Source organism: Quercus suber, unplaced genomic scaffold (assembly GCF_002906115.3).
Source record: "Quercus suber isolate HL8 unplaced genomic scaffold, Cork oak 2.0 scaffold_537, whole genome shotgun sequence".
Lineage (NCBI taxonomy): Eukaryota > Viridiplantae > Streptophyta > Magnoliopsida > Fagales > Fagaceae > Quercus > Quercus suber.
In genome coordinates this window covers 69,073-87,406 of record NW_027069985.1, presented here as the reverse complement: position 1 = coordinate 87,406, position 18,334 = coordinate 69,073, and the positions used below count along the sequence as shown (strand labels likewise).

General features: G+C 34.6%; 1 protein-coding gene across 2 annotated transcripts; it reads right to left on the bottom strand.

Moving 5' to 3' along the window:
• Positions 1 to 4,195: 4,195 nt before the first annotated feature.
• LOC111994183 (ATP-dependent DNA helicase 2 subunit KU70) lies at positions 4,196 to 16,839 on the bottom strand. Of its 2 annotated transcripts, none has more exons than XM_065764013.1 (14): positions 16,587 to 16,839; positions 16,429 to 16,506; positions 16,227 to 16,343; positions 13,557 to 13,671; positions 12,321 to 12,426; positions 12,068 to 12,185; positions 11,880 to 11,963; positions 11,728 to 11,786; positions 10,502 to 10,635; positions 10,351 to 10,394; positions 9,256 to 9,332; positions 7,098 to 7,245; positions 4,771 to 4,832; positions 4,196 to 4,376 (listed from the first exon to the last, which is right to left on the bottom strand). In XM_065764013.1, exons 1-14 carry the CDS (start codon positions 16,650 to 16,652, stop codon positions 4,211 to 4,213), a joined length of 1,374 nt encoding a protein of 457 aa, XP_065620085.1. In that variant the 5' UTR covers positions 16,653 to 16,839; the 3' UTR covers positions 4,196 to 4,210. The 2 variants fall into 2 exon arrangements, with proteins under 2 accessions (XP_065620085.1, XP_065620086.1); XM_065764014.1 differs by having other exon boundaries at positions 4,282 to 4,376; positions 7,072 to 7,245.
• Positions 16,840 to 18,334: the final 1,495 nt, after the last annotated feature.

Sequence of the window (18,334 nt, the reverse complement as noted above, 5' to 3'; positions counted from 1 at the left end):
CTTTACTGGTATACGCAATTTCTTTGAATTTTCAATTGATCAATGCCCCTTTGATATTTTCAATTGATCAAGGTGCAGGAGCAGTGAACACTTGGTGGGAGTTCCAACATAGGCATGTGCTAATTTTTTTAAATTGGGCTACAAGACCATGGCCTGAGTTGCTGAGCTGCATGGCTTGGCTCTAACAAGCTAGTAATAAGGTTGGCTGGAGGCCAAATCCACGTGCTCAACAAGGAAATATCCCCTGTTTTTAATTTTAAATCTATTCTTGGTATAAGCTCACAACCTAACTGCAAGTACAAGACATTTGATACTCTTAATGACATCGTCAACGACCACTCAAAGAGGCTTTTAACCCAATTGCTATGAGTGAGAGTGTCAAGGCAAGTAAGCAACTATATGGCCCAGGCAGTGGTGACGGACTAATGGATGAGGTGGCCTCCCAACGGTGGCGAGTGACAGCTTCTATTGTATTTTGGAAAAAATGTGTAAGGTTAATTCTACTAACTTTAACAACGATTTCATTATACACAAATAAAAATATGCAAATTAAGAATATACATACACAAGGGTTAAAAATTACAAATTCAAATTCTATCTAGAGTCTTTATTCCAACACTCCCCCTTAAGCTGAGGTATAGATATTGCACATGCCCAGCCTGCTTAGAATGGTATAAAAGCTATACTCGAGACTACCTTTAATTTAAATATTTGCTAGTTGCTTTTCTGTTTTCACAAATTAAGTGTAGATTTTTTTTTGATAGGTTCTAATTTAGTATAGATAATGGCATCATCCAGCTTCTCCTTGAAGAAATGACTGTAAATCTCAACATGTTTAGTCCTATCATGTTGCATAGTAGTGCAAGCAATATTAATAAGTACCTTGTTGTCACAATATAGCATAGATTCTTGTGTATTAAACCCCAACTCTTTCAACACCATCTTCACTCAAAGTTCACAAATATACCAAGAGCAATTGCACGAAATTCAACCTAGTGCTGCACTAGTCCTGCTATATCGGCTTGCATCTTGCTCTTCTAAGTGTCCAAACTTCCTCCAACAAAGGTACAATACCCGAGCAAGATCTTCTATCAGAAATAGAGTCTAACCAAACCGCATCTGTATAGGATTCTGCTAATAAGTGAGGATGATTGGAGAAAAGTAATCCTCAACTAAGACTTGACTTCAAATATCAAAGGATACAGTAAACAACATCCATATGGAAACTCAAGGTGCATGAATAAACTGGCTAACCACACTAACAAAATAAGCAAATCTGGACAAGTGTGAGAACAGACAAATCAATCTCCCAACTAGGTGTTGGTATCTCCCTTTATTGGCCAATACACCCTTTGGATCTTCATCCAATATATGATTTTGCTCTATCAGGGTATTTCTAACCTTGCAACCAAGCATTCTTGTTTCTTATAAAAGATCAAGTATATATTTCCACTAGGATATGAATATACCTTGTTTAGATTTTGCCATTTTCCTATAAAATATTTCAAATCTCCAAGGTCCTCGATTTCAAATTCCCTAGCTAAATTTCCTTTTAAATTATTTTACTTCCTCAAGATCATTCCCTGTTACCACCATATCATCAGCATAATCAATAAGAGCAGTAACCTTACCTAGAGGTGAGTGCTTGATTAAGAAAAGGTGTGATTACTCTGTGTTTGCATGTATCCATAGGCTCACATCATGCAACAAAACTGTTAAGCCATGTGAGATTATTTCAATCCGTACAATGATCTCTTCAGCTGTATACCTTCTTGTAAGTTGAAATACTCCTGGAACTTGGAGGAACATCCATATAAACCTCCTTCTAAATCACCATGGAGGAAGGATTCTTTTACGTAAAGTTGATAAAAGTGTCCAGTTCAAATTGGCTGCTTATGACATAAGGATATGTTTGGAATTCATCTTATCCACAAGAGCAAATGTCTCTTGATAGTCAATCCCATAGGGCTGAGTGTACCTTTGCAACCAGTTTAGTCTTTTACCTCTTTATAGACCCAGCAGCCTTTTGCTTAATTGTATATACCCATTTGCAACCCATTGTCTTTATCTCTTTAGGAAACTGGACCAATTCCCAAGTAATGGTTTTATGCATTACCCTCATTTCCTCAATCATAGCATCTTTCCACCTAGGTTCAGTAAGAGCATCATGTACACTATTAAGGAATATGAACTGAAGATAGTTGGGACACAAAGGAACAATAATGAGGTGAAAGACTTTGATACGAAGAGCAAGTGGTGGCAAGGTATCTCAATGGTTTAAAGCCGCCCATGCCCAATATCCTCATGTTACACTAGCTTTCGACTGTTTACAAGCCTTATAACCAAGCCTTATTGGTGGAGAAGCAACAAAATCGAAGTTTTTCCAGGCATGGAAAGCATGTTCAATACTACTTCAAGGCTGATTCTTTGACTTCAACTGATGGTATAGGTGGCAATCTAATGAGAAGCAAAGCAAGAACCACTAAGTTTCTTATGCCTTCATCCAACCAGCCCAATCCCAACAATGTGGTTGCTAAAAAACAGCCCTAATGGGTAAGCTTCAAGTGATGTAAGTGTGGTGAACCTGATCACCTATCTTTGGGTAGTACAAAAAACAATGGGAAACTGCAATAAAGCATCTTGTTGGAGGAGATAGAGGAGATGATGAAGGAAATTGAGTCACCTATTTATAATCATCACCAAAAGTGAAGAAATTGGAGGATATTTTGAAGTTGAAGAGGGCTTAGCTAGCTTGGTGTGTGTTTGGGTACAGCTTATAAGCTAGCTTATTGCTTTTTAGCTTCTATGTACAGCTTTTTAAAACCTCACTTTTTTTTACTTTCTCACTTTTTCTAAGTAAAAGTATACATCAACACACTTTCAGCAAAAAACTAAATAAGTTGTTCCCAAACGAACACTTAGCACTTTTTTTTATAGGTAATGAAGAAGACTTAGCACTTATAATGAAGAAGACTCCCCTTGTACCAAATCTTGAAACCAAGTAAGATTGGCTGAGAACCAACATTTTCTATCCTACTTGTAGCATTTAAGGAAGAATGTGCTATTTAATTTTAGAGGGGGAATCCTCTAATGTAAGGAATTTCAACATGGCAATTCCACATGCATGGTAACATGGTCAAGTATTCCACATGTGGGGAATTACTTCTTGTACTTTCTTTTAAACATGATTGTTTTAGACATGTTAACAGTTTTAGATATGTGGTTAATTGTTGTAGTAGTTAGTGCCAACTACAGTTTGTTAGTTAGATAGGGATGAGGTCCACATGAGGTCAGCATAACCAAATCCTTGGTGTATGGCCCCGTTTAGTATGGCAACTCAAACACATGTTTTCAGTTTTTAAACAACATTACATGTATTTTCACACACTTTTTCACTCACACATATTTCCACACATGTTTTTAAGTGCATGTAACAAACACCCCCTAAATAGTGAAGGTTCACTGTTGTAATCTCACTTTATGAATGTATGAGAATTTCCTTTGTGATCAGAAATGACATCTGAGATCTCTCTCACTCTCTCTCTCTCTCTCTCTCTCTCTCTCAACACAATTTTCTCTCTTTCTTTGAAGCATCAAATTTTTCTTTTGCATCAGTGAACTCTCAGAAGTTGAAATCGGCATTTTTAAGATCATTGTTTGAGTTATCCCACACCATTGGCATAAAAGACATGCATTCAGCTGTAAATTTTATAGATTTTCTCTCTCAAAAGTATCTCTTCCATTCAATAAAATCTCATCACTTATCAAAAGCTGGTTGTTTGGTTGTAATTGTGCTTAGTCACAAGGGCTAATGCTTTTTGAATGGATGATAATGACTGCTGTCAGTTTCCTGATGATGTTTTATTTGGCGTGCAATATCAAAGTTTAGAGCCATTAAAAATGAGGATAATGTACCAAGTCGATTATTACTGAGCTATAGAAAAGAATGCTTATATCAAGAAGATAATGCGTAATGAAAGAATATTTCAACTCAAATAATTCTGACCTAAGTTTTGAAGTGAAAGAGAAACCAGGAAGGAAGAATGCAATTGAGACGGTTTTGCAGCTGTGATCATTGTTAATAAATGATGCTGATAACTAAATATTCCATTGCCATATTGATTTTGAGGATTCAAAGACACTGATGTAGTGTAGAAAATTAAATATAATTGAGCAATAACAGGTCATATTGAGCAATAATGGGTACCAGTTAACAATGAAAGTAACTGCAAAGTATGATGTACAGGTCGAATGTTACTGATTTTAGAAAAATATACATCAATATAAAACTCCTCTGAAAGTATTTACAACTTACTTGAGCAATAAGGGCAACCAGCTGAGGATGAGAAGAACTGCCATAAAATGCAACTGCAAATCTGGAAACAATAAAAACATCAAAAGTTGTAGTGCACAATAACTTGTGACGGATTCTAACTTCAATACCATCCAACACCAATCTTTAAGTAGTTAATCAACAAGTTGTAATACAACTCAAGTCAAATAAACAGCTAGGCAATCAAGAATGCATCAAGTTTGCACGGTTGCATGTGGCATGCTAATAAAATGTTATTAAAAGAAAAAATAAGAAAAATGCATCATCCAGTTGTAAAATGTCAACCACGCTGAGAACAAAATTTCATGACTAACATATATAAAAGATGTCAACAACAATATATCAAGAACCACAACAAATATATGTAATAGATAGTGGTCAAAGTTACAAAAATTATACCGCCGTAGTATAAAACATTATATGTTATAAGTACTAACCGCTCGAGCCGTAACATGGATCTGTGCAGGGCAATGAAAATGCAAGTACTACCAAACACTTCCTGTAACAAAAAAACCAAAAACAGAACCATCCATCATAAACTACAACAAAAAATTGTCCAAGACCAGAGTAAGAAAAGCTCACAGCACTGTTGGTTGCAGAAGGTTCACATGGAAAGCACATTATGCAAATTTCAAAATACGTAAACATCATTCATATAACAGCACACATATACATTGTGTTAGTGTTGCTATTATATCACTAATCACAGCACAAAGTATCACATCTATGCTAAGTAAAGAATCGATATAATTATAAATGTTCTCCGACCAGCAAGGACAAGAAGAAGGAAACTGGGGGCATCATTATCAAGAAAATAAATGAGTTATGAATCGCTGTCAATTTGGTTGCCCAAGTTTCAAGACTTGCAATTAACCCCCAATAACTTATGAATCGCTGTCAATTTGGCCCTTTTGATAGGATGCATGTTGACCATTAACTTCCCCAAATGACCATGTTGTATTGGTAATTTTTTCCTCTTTTAATATAGTTTGCCAAAATTTCCACCCCTTTTTTCCCTTCAAACCATCTCCTGTCCATTCTCTCTCTCTCTCTTCCTTTGTGCTCATTCCCCACAACCACCACTATTAGCCTATACTGTAATCATCACATCTGAGCTCAGAAGATCCCCTTCAGTTTCAGTCACCACTGTTTTGTCTCTGATTGTTGTCACTACCATCACCAACCATTCACTAGATTTCCTCTATGTCAAAGACAAGATATGTCAATTTTTCCCCTTTTCTTTGATTTTCTCCTATTTTCCTTCAATCTCTAGGTTTGAAACACAGGCCAGCAACGAGGTTGGATTTGTTTTGGCTGCTGATGGTGGTATATTTTAGGTGTAGGGAAAATGTAGACAGCATTTCACAATGGTTGGGGTTCCGATTCACGGGTTTCTAGAAAATGAATTTTGTGGGGTTTTGGGTTTGTCTTGGGGTGGTGACTTGAGGGATGGTAGTGATGGCATTTGTCATGTGGAGAGAGAGAGAGAGAGAGAGATCTTTTGAGATTAAGAGAGATTTCAGATTAAGAGCAGGGATGATGGGTTGTCAAAGAGGGAGGCATTCGTGCTGACTAGGTAACAGACAGGGTAGAGAGAGAAAGAGAGAGAGAGTAATTTTGGATTATTCTGCATTTATTTTCTTTTTTAATCTTTTTCTAATTTTTTGAAGAAAAAAAATAGCATAATTTTGGGGCACCTAACATTCAACAGTTAACAAATCCTAATGGAAAGGCCACACTGATAGAAATTTGAGATTCAAAAGACCAATTACAAGTTTTGAAAAGGAACCAAACTGACAGCAAGGCTAAAGTTAGGAGTAAAATGTATCTGAACAAAAAATTTATTTTCATAATAGACTATTTTATAAACGTGTGTTCTATTTGTTGAACCATGACCTGAGCACCTCACGAGCCACATCATCAAATAAGTAACTAATAGAATTGTGATATGCGTTTGACAACAAATAATCAACCAATAAACTAATAAAGTTTGTTGGAAGCCTGCAAGGAACAGAGGTTTTGAGGTTAGAGGATATTATAGTTCCTTCTACCCTCCTGCTCCTGTTTCATTCCCTTGGAAAATGATATGGAAATGAAAGTTCCTCCAAGGGTGGCTTTCTTTTCTTGGTCTGCTGGCTTAGGTAAGATCTTAACAACAGACAACCTTCGTAAAAGACGTGTGATAGTGCTTGACTGGTGCTATATGTGTAAAAGATGTGGGGAGTCGGTAGATCATCTTCTACTTCATTGCCCCATAGCTTAGGAGTTGTGGTCTTTGGTTTTCTGCTTGTTTGGTATCCAATGGGTTATGCCTCATCATGTTCTTGAGTTGTTTGAGGCTTGGCAAGGAAAATTTGCACGACATCGTCATATTGATGTTTGGAGATTAGTGCCTCATTGCTTGATTTGGTGCATTTGGCGTGAAAGGAATGCTAGAAGCTTTGAGAGTAGTGAAAGATCTTTGCTAGAGATTAAGTCTTTTTTCTTGCACACTCTCTTTGATTGGAAGTGTGGTCTTTTCTCATTTTTCTTGTTCTTCTTTTTCTATTTTTCTTGACCGTTGTACTTTTGTTTTATGATTTGTGCTCCCATAGTACATCCCCAATGTACTCGGTTTGGCACTTTTTCTATTATTAATAATATTCTTACGTTACTTATCAAAAATAAAAAATAAACTAAAAAGAAACAAGCAGCACAAGCAAGAAAAAAAAAAAAAAAAAAAACATATATTTCAGTACCATAACAGGATCAGAACAAAAGCAACCTCATCACTGGGAAAAATAAATGTCGATGGCCTCAAGTTATGATAATCTTTCAAGCAACTTAATGGCTTGAATCCTAGAAGACGGAGATGTCCAGTAGAAATTCTTTTTATCTCTGATAGCTCCTCCACTGAAATTTTAATATTCTCACTAGAGAGAGTGGAAAAGTTAGACCAAAATTTGAAGAAGAAAACTAACATGACAGCATTTACAATAGAAAGAGAGAGAACATGTAATATATCTATTTGCATAAAAAATAAAGTGATGCCATGAGAGCTACCAAGAGAACCAGCGGGATTACAGATGCTACTAGAAGCGTCAAAAGTTAAAACACATTGCATAACTAATTAGCCTTTTACTCAATATCATATTTATATCAGGTTTAAATGAAGCTATCCTAAACTGGGAAGCAAAAAGAAATATAGATTATAATTTAGTTTCATTTAATTTTGGGAGTCAATAGTGTTTTTATTGGTCACCTGTACTATATCTCAAGTCTATGTAGTTAGTTAGGTATATTAGTAATTTTAATTTTATATAACTCATAGAGTCAAGAGCCTTTTTTATGGAAGAGATTTGGAGCCTTCAGCTCTGACCACCAATCAAAAGATGACATGTTTCTCATCATGTGCAATGCACATGACTCACTTAGTTGGTTGGGTTAAGTGAGCCATGTGCATTGCACATGACAACCACTAATGTCACTTCCTATTGGTAGTTGGAGCCAAACTTTGTCCCTTTTTTATTCATAAGTTACATGCATACCCAGCGGGTCTTGAACCCACAACCTAACCCTCCACCTAGAAATTTTAAGGAGAAAAGGTTTCAGTTGAGCTAGAGCCAAGGGTATTTTTGTAATTCAATAAATGGGATTTCCCAAGTCATTTAAAATTAGGTTTCCTCAATTAGAATTAGAATTAGGGTTTTCATAGTTAGATAGGATTAGGGTTTACTCCTAGTAGTCTATATATGCCCAATATAATTCTTTACAATTCGATTGATGATAAAATTTCACATGGAAGTATTCAAATGGTTTGGTGATGACTCCAGCCAACCATAGATGCAAACTCCTAGATGCAAATGAGTCACTATATTAGCAAATTAGTGAGCATGTTAATCTCAAATTAGAGTGTTGATTGCAGAATATTTTGTAGTTTAGGTGCATATTGCAAAAAAACCCATAGTTTAGACCGAGAATAATTAGACCATATTTAAATGCTATGATAGGTTTAGGATAACTTTAGGGGCTATTGATTTCTTTGGAGTATAGAAATTTTAAGGCGTTTGAGTATGGTTCCCAAGCAAACCATGATGGAGAAGGGTCTTCTCTCCCTGTCTTGGTCCTCTATTCTGTCCAGCTGAGTCAAATCTCCTCCATTACAGTCAATAATTCAAAATCCCCTATGTAACAAGTATATTGCCATAGCAAATTCATAGGCAATTTTTCTCATCAATCCAAGGGCTTTTAAGCAATCTAGTTTTAGTTATAATCAAGCCCTGTTATGACCCTAACTCAATGAGGCTTTTAATTTTTTTTTTTTTTTTTTTTTGGGGGGTGGGATAAGTAACGAATTTATATTAGTGACAGAAAAAGGATCCCAAGTACACGGGGTATACTAAATGAACAATATAGTCAATCACGCAAATTACAATGCTCAATCAAATCTAACATAGAGAAATTAGAAATTGCAACGCTACTATGTATATTTCAAATTAGAAACCTAACACAATCTGATTTATTACTTTTACTCTGAAAACTGACAATGCTACTATTTATCCAGGAAATCACACCCCTATGCTGATTATATCTATATATTATTTCTTAAACTAGAACTATTTTCTAGTGTTGCTTTGAATAGAGCCTGACAACAAAAATTAAAGTTTAAACTGAATTCTGATCTAAATCAGAACTATTGTACCATAAATGTACACCTAAAAGCATCAGAATCACAATAATAAGATTATTGAAGCACACATTCTCAAAAAGAACAAAAGGATTATTAAAGCATACCTTTCATTTCTTCAGAATGGCATAATTAAATAATCATTGCCAAGGAGCAATGCAGCAGAGATGAATTGATAAATAACATTACAAACTACAGATCTATAACACTGCACTTCTATTATGCTATTATAATGGAAAAAGCAAAACCCACTTACTTTTTGTAAGGTTGGTAGCGTTTAAGAGGTTCTTGCACCAGTGCACCAGTATCCGAACAGATGAAAGATCTTTCAGCCTATGCAAGATCAACACATAGAACTAATTAAAATCTGGGTTACAGCATTACTACAAACATGAAAAACATTAAATGACAGAAAAAAAGTATGAAACGCCATATCAAAATCATTTTAATAAGCAGAACCCACCCACCCTTTAAAAAAAAAATTTAAAATAAATAAACAGTATCCCTTCTGGGCATTTGAGAATTTCCAACATTCTAGAGATGCTTTCATAGAATCACTCACCAACACCCATTTGTGTAGTCTAATCACAAAATCCACATCGGTTGGTCTTAATCATCAACTTTCTAGAATCACTCAATTCAAGACTCTTTTTTCTACAACTAACAAAAGATTAAATGAGAAAAAATACTCAAGTTCTAATTGGGTATACACGGGAATCTCTTAAGGAATTAAAATCTAAAATCTATGAACTACCAAATCAACTAAAGGAAAAGAAGCTCCACCAATGACAGTTGAACTGAATACACAGATCACATGAGATCCAAATTCCAGTTTAACCTCAAAAATAGACTTCTCAACACCCTCGCAAATACTTTTTTCCCTCTCTATCCAGATCAGCCACATAGGGAAAATAAGGAATGCATCCAAAAAGAAGCAAAATTATGACCAAACAAACTTTTCCAAATAAGATAGACATCAATCACCTTCTTTGGTATCACCCATTAAACTCCAAAAACAAAAAACAAAAACAAAAACAACGAGGGACCATAATTCTATATTTTTTTTTTAATCCCAAAAATAAAAATCTTACAAAATGACCATGCAGCATTAAATGATCAACAGACACTCCACTACCAAATTTAATAGAGTAGCATTCCATTTGGTGAGAAAATAACTTGACAAGTATATTGGATAAGTCATAGAGACCCACAGCCAGTAGATGTACCTTTTTGTGTGCATGTGTGTGATGTGCAAGCAATGGTCATTTATTTGGGCCTCATCAAAACTACAATGTAGCTAGATTTATGTGTGTATATGCCATCAAAAGAAAATTTAATAGGGTGGTATCACCTTCAAGGGACGATTGCTAACAGAATCAAGCCAGGTAATTGCTCCTGCAAAACCGAGGGTAGCACAGTTATTAACTGTGTATACAAGATGATATGCAAAAACTCACTTTTTGTTTAATAACTAAAATTTATCACAAAATGGTGACACGTACCTGGAACAGTGGGACGTATCAGAGCATATGTATTCAGTTCAATTGATAATCCATTAGCAATTGAAAATGCGATTTTTCTAACTATGCGCTTCGTGAACATACGCTTTCTCAGCTGATCCTTCATATCTTCCAATCTGAAATAGGAATATAGATATTTTATGGGGATATACTTTTTTTTGATAGTTAGAATAATGGGGGAGGGGGGATCCAAACCCTAGTTCTCCTAATAAAGGAGAGGAGGGAGTGCCACTAAGCTACAAGACTCTTGGCATAAAGTGGGAAAATACTTAAGACTAGGAAAAAGAACTTGACAATATAAATTCCAGCATCAATATTGAATACTCTAAAATCTTCAACCCAATATAAAAAAACCTGACCTGGAGATTATATCATTGTAGCATGTTGTGTAAATTTAATGTGAAGGAATAAATTTGAATGACAAAAAATCACATTTCTATTACTGTTTCAAATATAACCGCGATTAATACTTATCAGAACTTGATGATTATTTATGCATCACAAGGTGCAGAAAACAGTAGAAGCATTGATATGTTTCAGCCTTTCAGGAATACCTTTGATTTTTTTTTTTTAATCTTTTAGATTGAAATTATGTTGCAAAGTGTTGCGTAAGGACTAAGGAGTTCAGTATGATGGTTCTTCAACAGGTACATTGCACCATTGTCAAAAACATTACACTCTTTTGCATTCAAAGTACAGTGCACTATTTCCAAAAATATTGATGTTCATTATTATTTCTTTATCAACACATATATGCTCAATGTTCATCTAAACTTTTCTATAGCTTTCTTAGTGTCAAACCATTTTCTGCTTAAAACCTTGACGTTCCTACAACTCTTGAGATATCATCAACTTCCCATAACAATAACTCTTTTCAAATTTAAAGAAGCCAAACAGACTTCAGAAATCAAAACTTTAAGAAATTTAAGCAATGTCAGATTCATAATGCACCAATCAGTTCCCCCACTTCAAATATGATATGTGGTAGTCTTGAAAACTGCACATAAGGAAGAGCGGTGATAGTTACACACTGTGTGTACGAGACAAATGAAATCATGTTTTGAAAACACAATTTCGGTTAAAATTGTGAAATCATGTTGTCAAAACACGATTTCAAAAGCTTTGTACAGTAGTGTGTAACTAGTGGTATGTAACAATAATTAGCGCATAAGGAATACCATTAAGAAAAACTAGATAGGAAGGCATACTTCTCTCCCACAGAGGGTAAAAACTGAGCAAGGTCATCCCCTTCCAATCCAATCAAATCCTGTAACAAATAAAGTTTGAAGTAGTAAGCAATGTAACTAATCTAATCAGACAAGAAAGTCACTCACTAAATCAAAATAAGCTATGTCCATACAGCAAAGAAAAGTGAAACATTGAACTCCTCATCAGGCTGACTCAATGGAAGAAGTTCAATTGAGATACCTAGATCTTGTGCATCCTGTGGGGAGAGAGAGAGAGAAGAGGAAAGTGTCAGTGACTTTCAAAAGATTAAAATCCCTTTAAAGAAAACCGTTAAACTATGAAGCACATGCAAATAAGTACTTTAGCTCTCTGCAATGTGGTTCTTGTCATATCTATTTTTGTCGCTCCCTTGATATTCCCAAAAGGATCATCTTCATTTGTAAAAAGAAGTATCCGTTTATCAGCTGTCTTTGCAGATCTGAGATAGGTTATCTGACAACTATTATCAAAACTCACAAAGGGAGAGTCATAGGACATAATTAATTTTTTTTTACTTGGCAAGCTACAAGAAAGTTCAACAGAAAAATGAACAGCAGTAACAAAGTAGAATTACCCTTTACGCAGAAGTGCTTGTGCTACCCAAAGAGCATTGTAAAGAGAATTTTCTCGAGTCCCAGAGATAATACCATTCTGACTCCCAATTTCTTTCATAAACTTTTCTGCATGAAAAACATTCCAAGAACCAGGCTTGCCATCAGTACTCCATCAAAGAGGCACGCAGTCAATAGAACTCCACTCATTGAAATGCAAGCAGCACTAAACTTTATCCTCAAAGCTCAAAAGATTATATCTATAAAACATGAATATTAATGGTAGAAAAGCAACTTGCATTAATAATAAAGAATGATAAGTTGTTTCTCCAGGAACTAAAACAAATATTTAAGGATTTTTTTATCAGTATTTCACATGTTTTCCATCAACATCCACGGATGGTTTATATTTATAATATTATACTGAACAACCATGTCAAAAAAAAATAAAAAAAAATAAAAAAAATAAAAAAAAATAAAAAAAATAAAAAAACCCTAACTAAAAGTGATTAAAAAGCTTTGACACCCTCAAGGCCTCAAGCTCTTTCTTTGTGGAAATTCTTTTTAATCTCTCAAAAGTTTTATTTATTTTGATCAGTGTATTACAAAAGCACTCAATGGCTCATGAACTTTCACCTTCATCCTCCACCCTATTCATATAACGGAAGAAATACGACTTGAGCTCAAGTCAATTGACATCATAATCTCAAAGTCATCCACAGAAGAATCAAGCATCTTCCCAGCTTCAATTAATGTAGCTCTCTTGTTTTGGACTTTCATCATAATATCTAAGAACCATCCAGAAAAACAAAACATCTCTAACAGACAAAAAAATTGGAAGTAAACTTTATTGTTGTGGGTTTAGCTACCTTAAACATAGTTGATTCCACACATACATAATCAGGCAACCACCAAAAAAGAAAGCCTATTCTTCCTTCATTATGTTAAAAAAATTAAATAAAACTAGAAATACATGAAACTAATAATTGATGTACCATCCCCAAGATCACTTTTGTAAGAGAAATAAGATTGAAACGGGAATAAGAAGGCAACTGGAACAGGCTCTTTATTTTTCATTGGTAGGAAACACACACGTAGTGAATGGGCTCATTAATATCCAAATAGCATAAAAACAGGCTCATTATATCCCAATTGTATATGAATGTAAAAATAGTATATCCAACAAAGAGAAGCCACGAATAAAATATGACATTCACCATTATCAGCATGAAACACAAATTATTCAGCCTAGAACTTACCCTCTATGCAATCCAATTCTTTTATAAGCCTTGCTGTTGGCCTGTCTAGATACTCCCTTTCAGCAACATTAAATATAAAAACACCATTTAACTCCTGCAAATTTTTTTTTTCCCTCTGCAAAAAATTCAGAAAATAGGATCCCAACAGAGAATAAATCATATTGTTTAAAAAATAAAAGCCTTAATTCTAAACAAGCCAAGTGCAGATCCAAAGCAAACAAAAACTATGATACAGGAGTTTATTGCAATACATGGAAGATGTTGACGTGGTATGGTGACGTGGCACAAGGGAGTGACACCTCACAAGGCCAGCAAAGCCTAAGGGCTCTATTTCACATATCCCACATGGCTATTGTAGCTAAATCCACATCAGCATTGCAATATTTGAAAATTGGAGGCAAAATTAGTTAGAGGCACATGTACATGCTAGATTTTAGGAAGTTGTTAGAAGTAGAAGCCATGTGCTATATTAAATATGGCATGTGATTAATATGTTACAATTGTATTCTAGCATGTGATAAATGTGAGTTAGTTATGGATGATGTCATCGCCAATAACTAACTCCTAGGCTATAAATATCCATGTATAAGCATTGTAAAGGAGGTCTTTTAGTTTGTGAACAAAATGAGCCTTTGAGAGCTCTTCCCTGAAAACTTAGGTTATGTTTGGTAACCGATTTTGTTTTCTATTTTTAAAAACTAGTTTTTGGGAATATAAAGAAAAAACAATTTTTTTTTATATTTTTGAAATCAAAAACATGTTTGGTTAGTTGAAATTACAAAAATAGTTTTTTGAAGAAAAAAAGTAGAAAATACTAAAATATGTTGTTACTAAGATTTAAACTCTAATGCTAGCTCATTAAATGAGACAGATTCAATAAATTAAATGAGTGTTTTCACTAACTTTTGAAAATTAGAAACTGAAAACAGCATTTTGCATGTTTTCAATTTCCTTTACAAATTAAGTTTTGAGAACAGTTTTTGTTTTCTGTCCATTTTGGGTTGTCAAACAAGTTTTTTAGTTTCAAAAATAGAAAATTGTTTTTGGAAACAGAAAATAAGGGGAAAGGGCAATTACCCAACATACCCTTAGTGTTCTTTGCAGAAGTACCTAACCACCTATCAATTTGTTCTAAACAACTCTCATTTCCGAATTCAATCTAGCCTAAACAGCAACCCATTCACATTCCCTGCATCAAATCAGGCCTTCTATGAAGCTGTTAAATATACTATACAACACACAAGTCTCCATCTAAGAGTATACTCATTTCTGAAAAAGTCATAGGGTTCAAGAGTGTGTAACTATTTATATTAGTATTTAGGACCCAAGTACTAACTTTATAACTTTAAAGCTATGATTTGTCTAGAGCATATAAATATGATTAAAATTAAAACTCATTTATAAGGATAAGGCTAGTCAAGATACTCTCACTCAGCAACATTATATACAAATACACCATTCAAGTCCAGCAAATTCTTCTTTTCCCAATGCAAATGATTCATAACAAAAATATAGCCTTGAGAAAGGAGTAATTGAGAGCAAACATGATCAACACATGTCTCAATGTGGGAATGATATTTTTCACTTGCAAGTGATTATGGAGATTATTAAAAAAAAAAAAAAACCATTATGGCAGCTGCTACGATACAAAGTCCAGAGCAAGAGTGAAAAAACCATATTTTTTTATAGTGCCAAATGCCCACATCTTTTTCTTTCTTTTTTTCTTCTTTTCTCATTTGTCCAGTGATAGTGCCACACTCATGCTATTAACATCTTAGAATTTTCAAAGAGGAAAATCATCTCTCTACTCTTAGATGAATGACCAACTTGCCTCCATTGATGCAGAGAGTAAATAGGTTGAGGGAAATATAGATTAAATGCCAAAAGGCCTTCTTGGCACCTTTCATGGGTCCCTTTAGTTATTATTGAGTCTTAGCATTAAGTTTATTTAGGTTAGAAATTTGTTGGTTCAGTTTTAATAAAGTTTTACTAAAATAAGGTAGTCTGATAAGAGGCCCACGAGTCTATTCTATTTTCTAAGTCCTTTTTCTGTTTGCTTTAATAGTTATTAAAATGAGTCCTAGAGTTTCTTAAGTTTTTAAGGCATGATTTCCATCTCCTTCCTAAGTGTGATTGTTTAGGAAACATAGTCAAGATTGCTTAGGGTCTATCTTTCTTAGTTTATTGTTATATTCTCTATTTTAACACCAAACAGCCATCAAACTCATTTATGATCAAATATTTTTATTACCTAAACCCTTAAACATCAAACCCTATTTGAAGAGAGAACCTTTCAAGATCTCATCAAGAACCCTAATTTAGTGCTGAATAAGGAAGCACGAATACAGGTACGGGTACAGACACTAGTACGACATGGTGACACGAGCAATTTTTGAAAAATAAAAACATAAAACAGACAGTACGATGTCATTATAAAACAGGTACGACACGGGTACGGCACTCAAAATAAACGACCATGCTTCCTTTTATTCCTAAAGATCCTACTTCAAATTTGGTATTAGAGCCCACTAAAGCTTCTATCCTACGTCATCCATGCTATTGAAAACATAAAGACTGCAATTGAACAGCAAATCATGGCCAGGAAATTCATATTTGAAAAAAAAAAAATCTAGCATATGTTTTTAGTTGAACAGAACCATTTTATCTTACGGTGTTAAAGAAGCAAATAGCAACTTCATCATACGATCTATTAATGATCTGGGTCTTCAGCGACTGCGAGATACAACTAACAGCAATCTGAAAATGAGTTTCATCCTTTTGATCTCCCTGCCACCCAACAATTCCCAAAATCAACAATGAGAAACACAGAATCATCAAACTGATTGGGGGGTGGGCATGTTAGGAAACTCACGGAAGGGCAAGAAGTGGAGAACATTTTGGGAGAAGCATCGACAAGGTAAACCAGAAGCTCTTTGGTGGACTCCTTTTCCTGATCCAAAAAATAGTGTTTATATCAAAACTCAAAACCCAACTCTCACAGTAAAAAATGAAAAGGGAAAATGTAAATACCCGATAGAATTCATTATCGGCGTCGTCTTCGTCGTCTCTGAACACATCATCTGGGTCCAATTCCATTCTCAGAAAACAACAAAATTAAACTAACCAAAATAAAAATGGGTAAAGAAAGAGCGAGCGAGAGAGATGGGTTTTGGAATATATGGGGGAATTTGTTTCAGCGTACTCGAGAAGACTCCTCAATCTCCCCCGCCTTATTTAAAAAAAGAGGCTTTTTGAATTTGTGTTTCTAGAAAGCTATTTCCGTACCGTATGTTCAGTATTTTGTTTTCTTTTTTCTTTTTTCTTTTTTTTTTCCAAGTAAGAGCACTTTCGTACAAAAATTTCAGTCAATTTTTTAGCATAATAATACTCACTTTTCAAAATATTTCATATTTTATAAATTAATTAAAAATATTTAAAAATAAATGAATGCCAAAATACAAAACTATTCCTCTAAATTTTCATTTCAATTTTTTAAGTTTGAGTTTTGCCATTTCAATCCTTTAAATTTTAAGTATGATCAATTCAATCTTCAGTTAGTTTTCTATTAAGTGATGTTGTCTACTAACCAAAACAGCATTGTTTTCGATTTTTTTATTAAAAAAAAATTTAAAAACCGTTATTTAAAAACTTTTCCTTTCCACTGCATCTTCGCTTTGTTGTTCAAAGCCTTTTCTGAGCTCTTGCAATTGGTAATCACTTTGGAATTCTAGTTCCTTAGCTTAGAGCAACTTCCACAACAAGCCGAGGGTATGGTTTTTGCTCCTTCAACAATCAAAAATCAATTAATAAAACTAAGCTTCAACCAAAAATTCACCAAATGATTTTTTTTTTTCCTTCTTTCTCAAATATAAAGAACAATAAAAGAGTTTTAAACTTTCCCAAATCAAACACAACACAAATTGAAAAGAAAAAATTATTGTTTTTAAAACTTACCCAAATTCGTATTGGCCGAAGCCACTGAGTAGACCCTAGTCTGATGGAGTGGAGCGGAGCCGCCGTGAAATCTCTCCTTCTCTCTCTTGGTTTCTCTTCCCCCTCACCCAATCCCTTGTTCTCTCTCTTTTCACCTCTTTCTTTCTCACACAATCCCTCAAATTTCTCAGGTCACAGTTGCATATCGATGGGGATGGGGATGGAAATTGATGATGCAAAAAATTAACAGTTGAGCTCCTCGTCATAGAGGATGAATGATGTTGTGAATGGCGTCATCTTTGTAGATAGAGAACCTGTAAAATGAACTAGGTGGAAGAGTAACACACCGGTGTGGCGTCAGCCAAACTGCCTTTGATGCTTAAATTAGTAAGGGAGAAAGGTTTTTGAGAGAAACAGACGGGAGAGTGATTTCTATAGAGTATTTGTGTGTAATTGACCGTACCTTGGGTTTCTGGTGCTTTCTCTTTTATAGTTGAATGCCTAATCAATGGGCAATGAATCAATATATTTATGCTCAATGACTAGTGCGTTATAGAATTGTTGTCTGAAGTTTACAGCTCATTCTGTGACCATTGCTCCGGCCATTATGTTTCGTCATCAATGAGTGTAATAAATGCGTAATGTCTTCTTTGGGTAAGTGACGATCTTCACTTAGTAACGACCATAAATTTCTAACTCATCAGCTGCCCCCTTGTTTGAATTGTTTTCTGTTAGACGAGATAAGAACAAATTCGTCTGACACTTCGTATTCCGTGTACTACGCATTTATGACAGTTTTAATGTTTAAGCAATTGAATGCCACGTGTACAACCAGGATGCTTTTG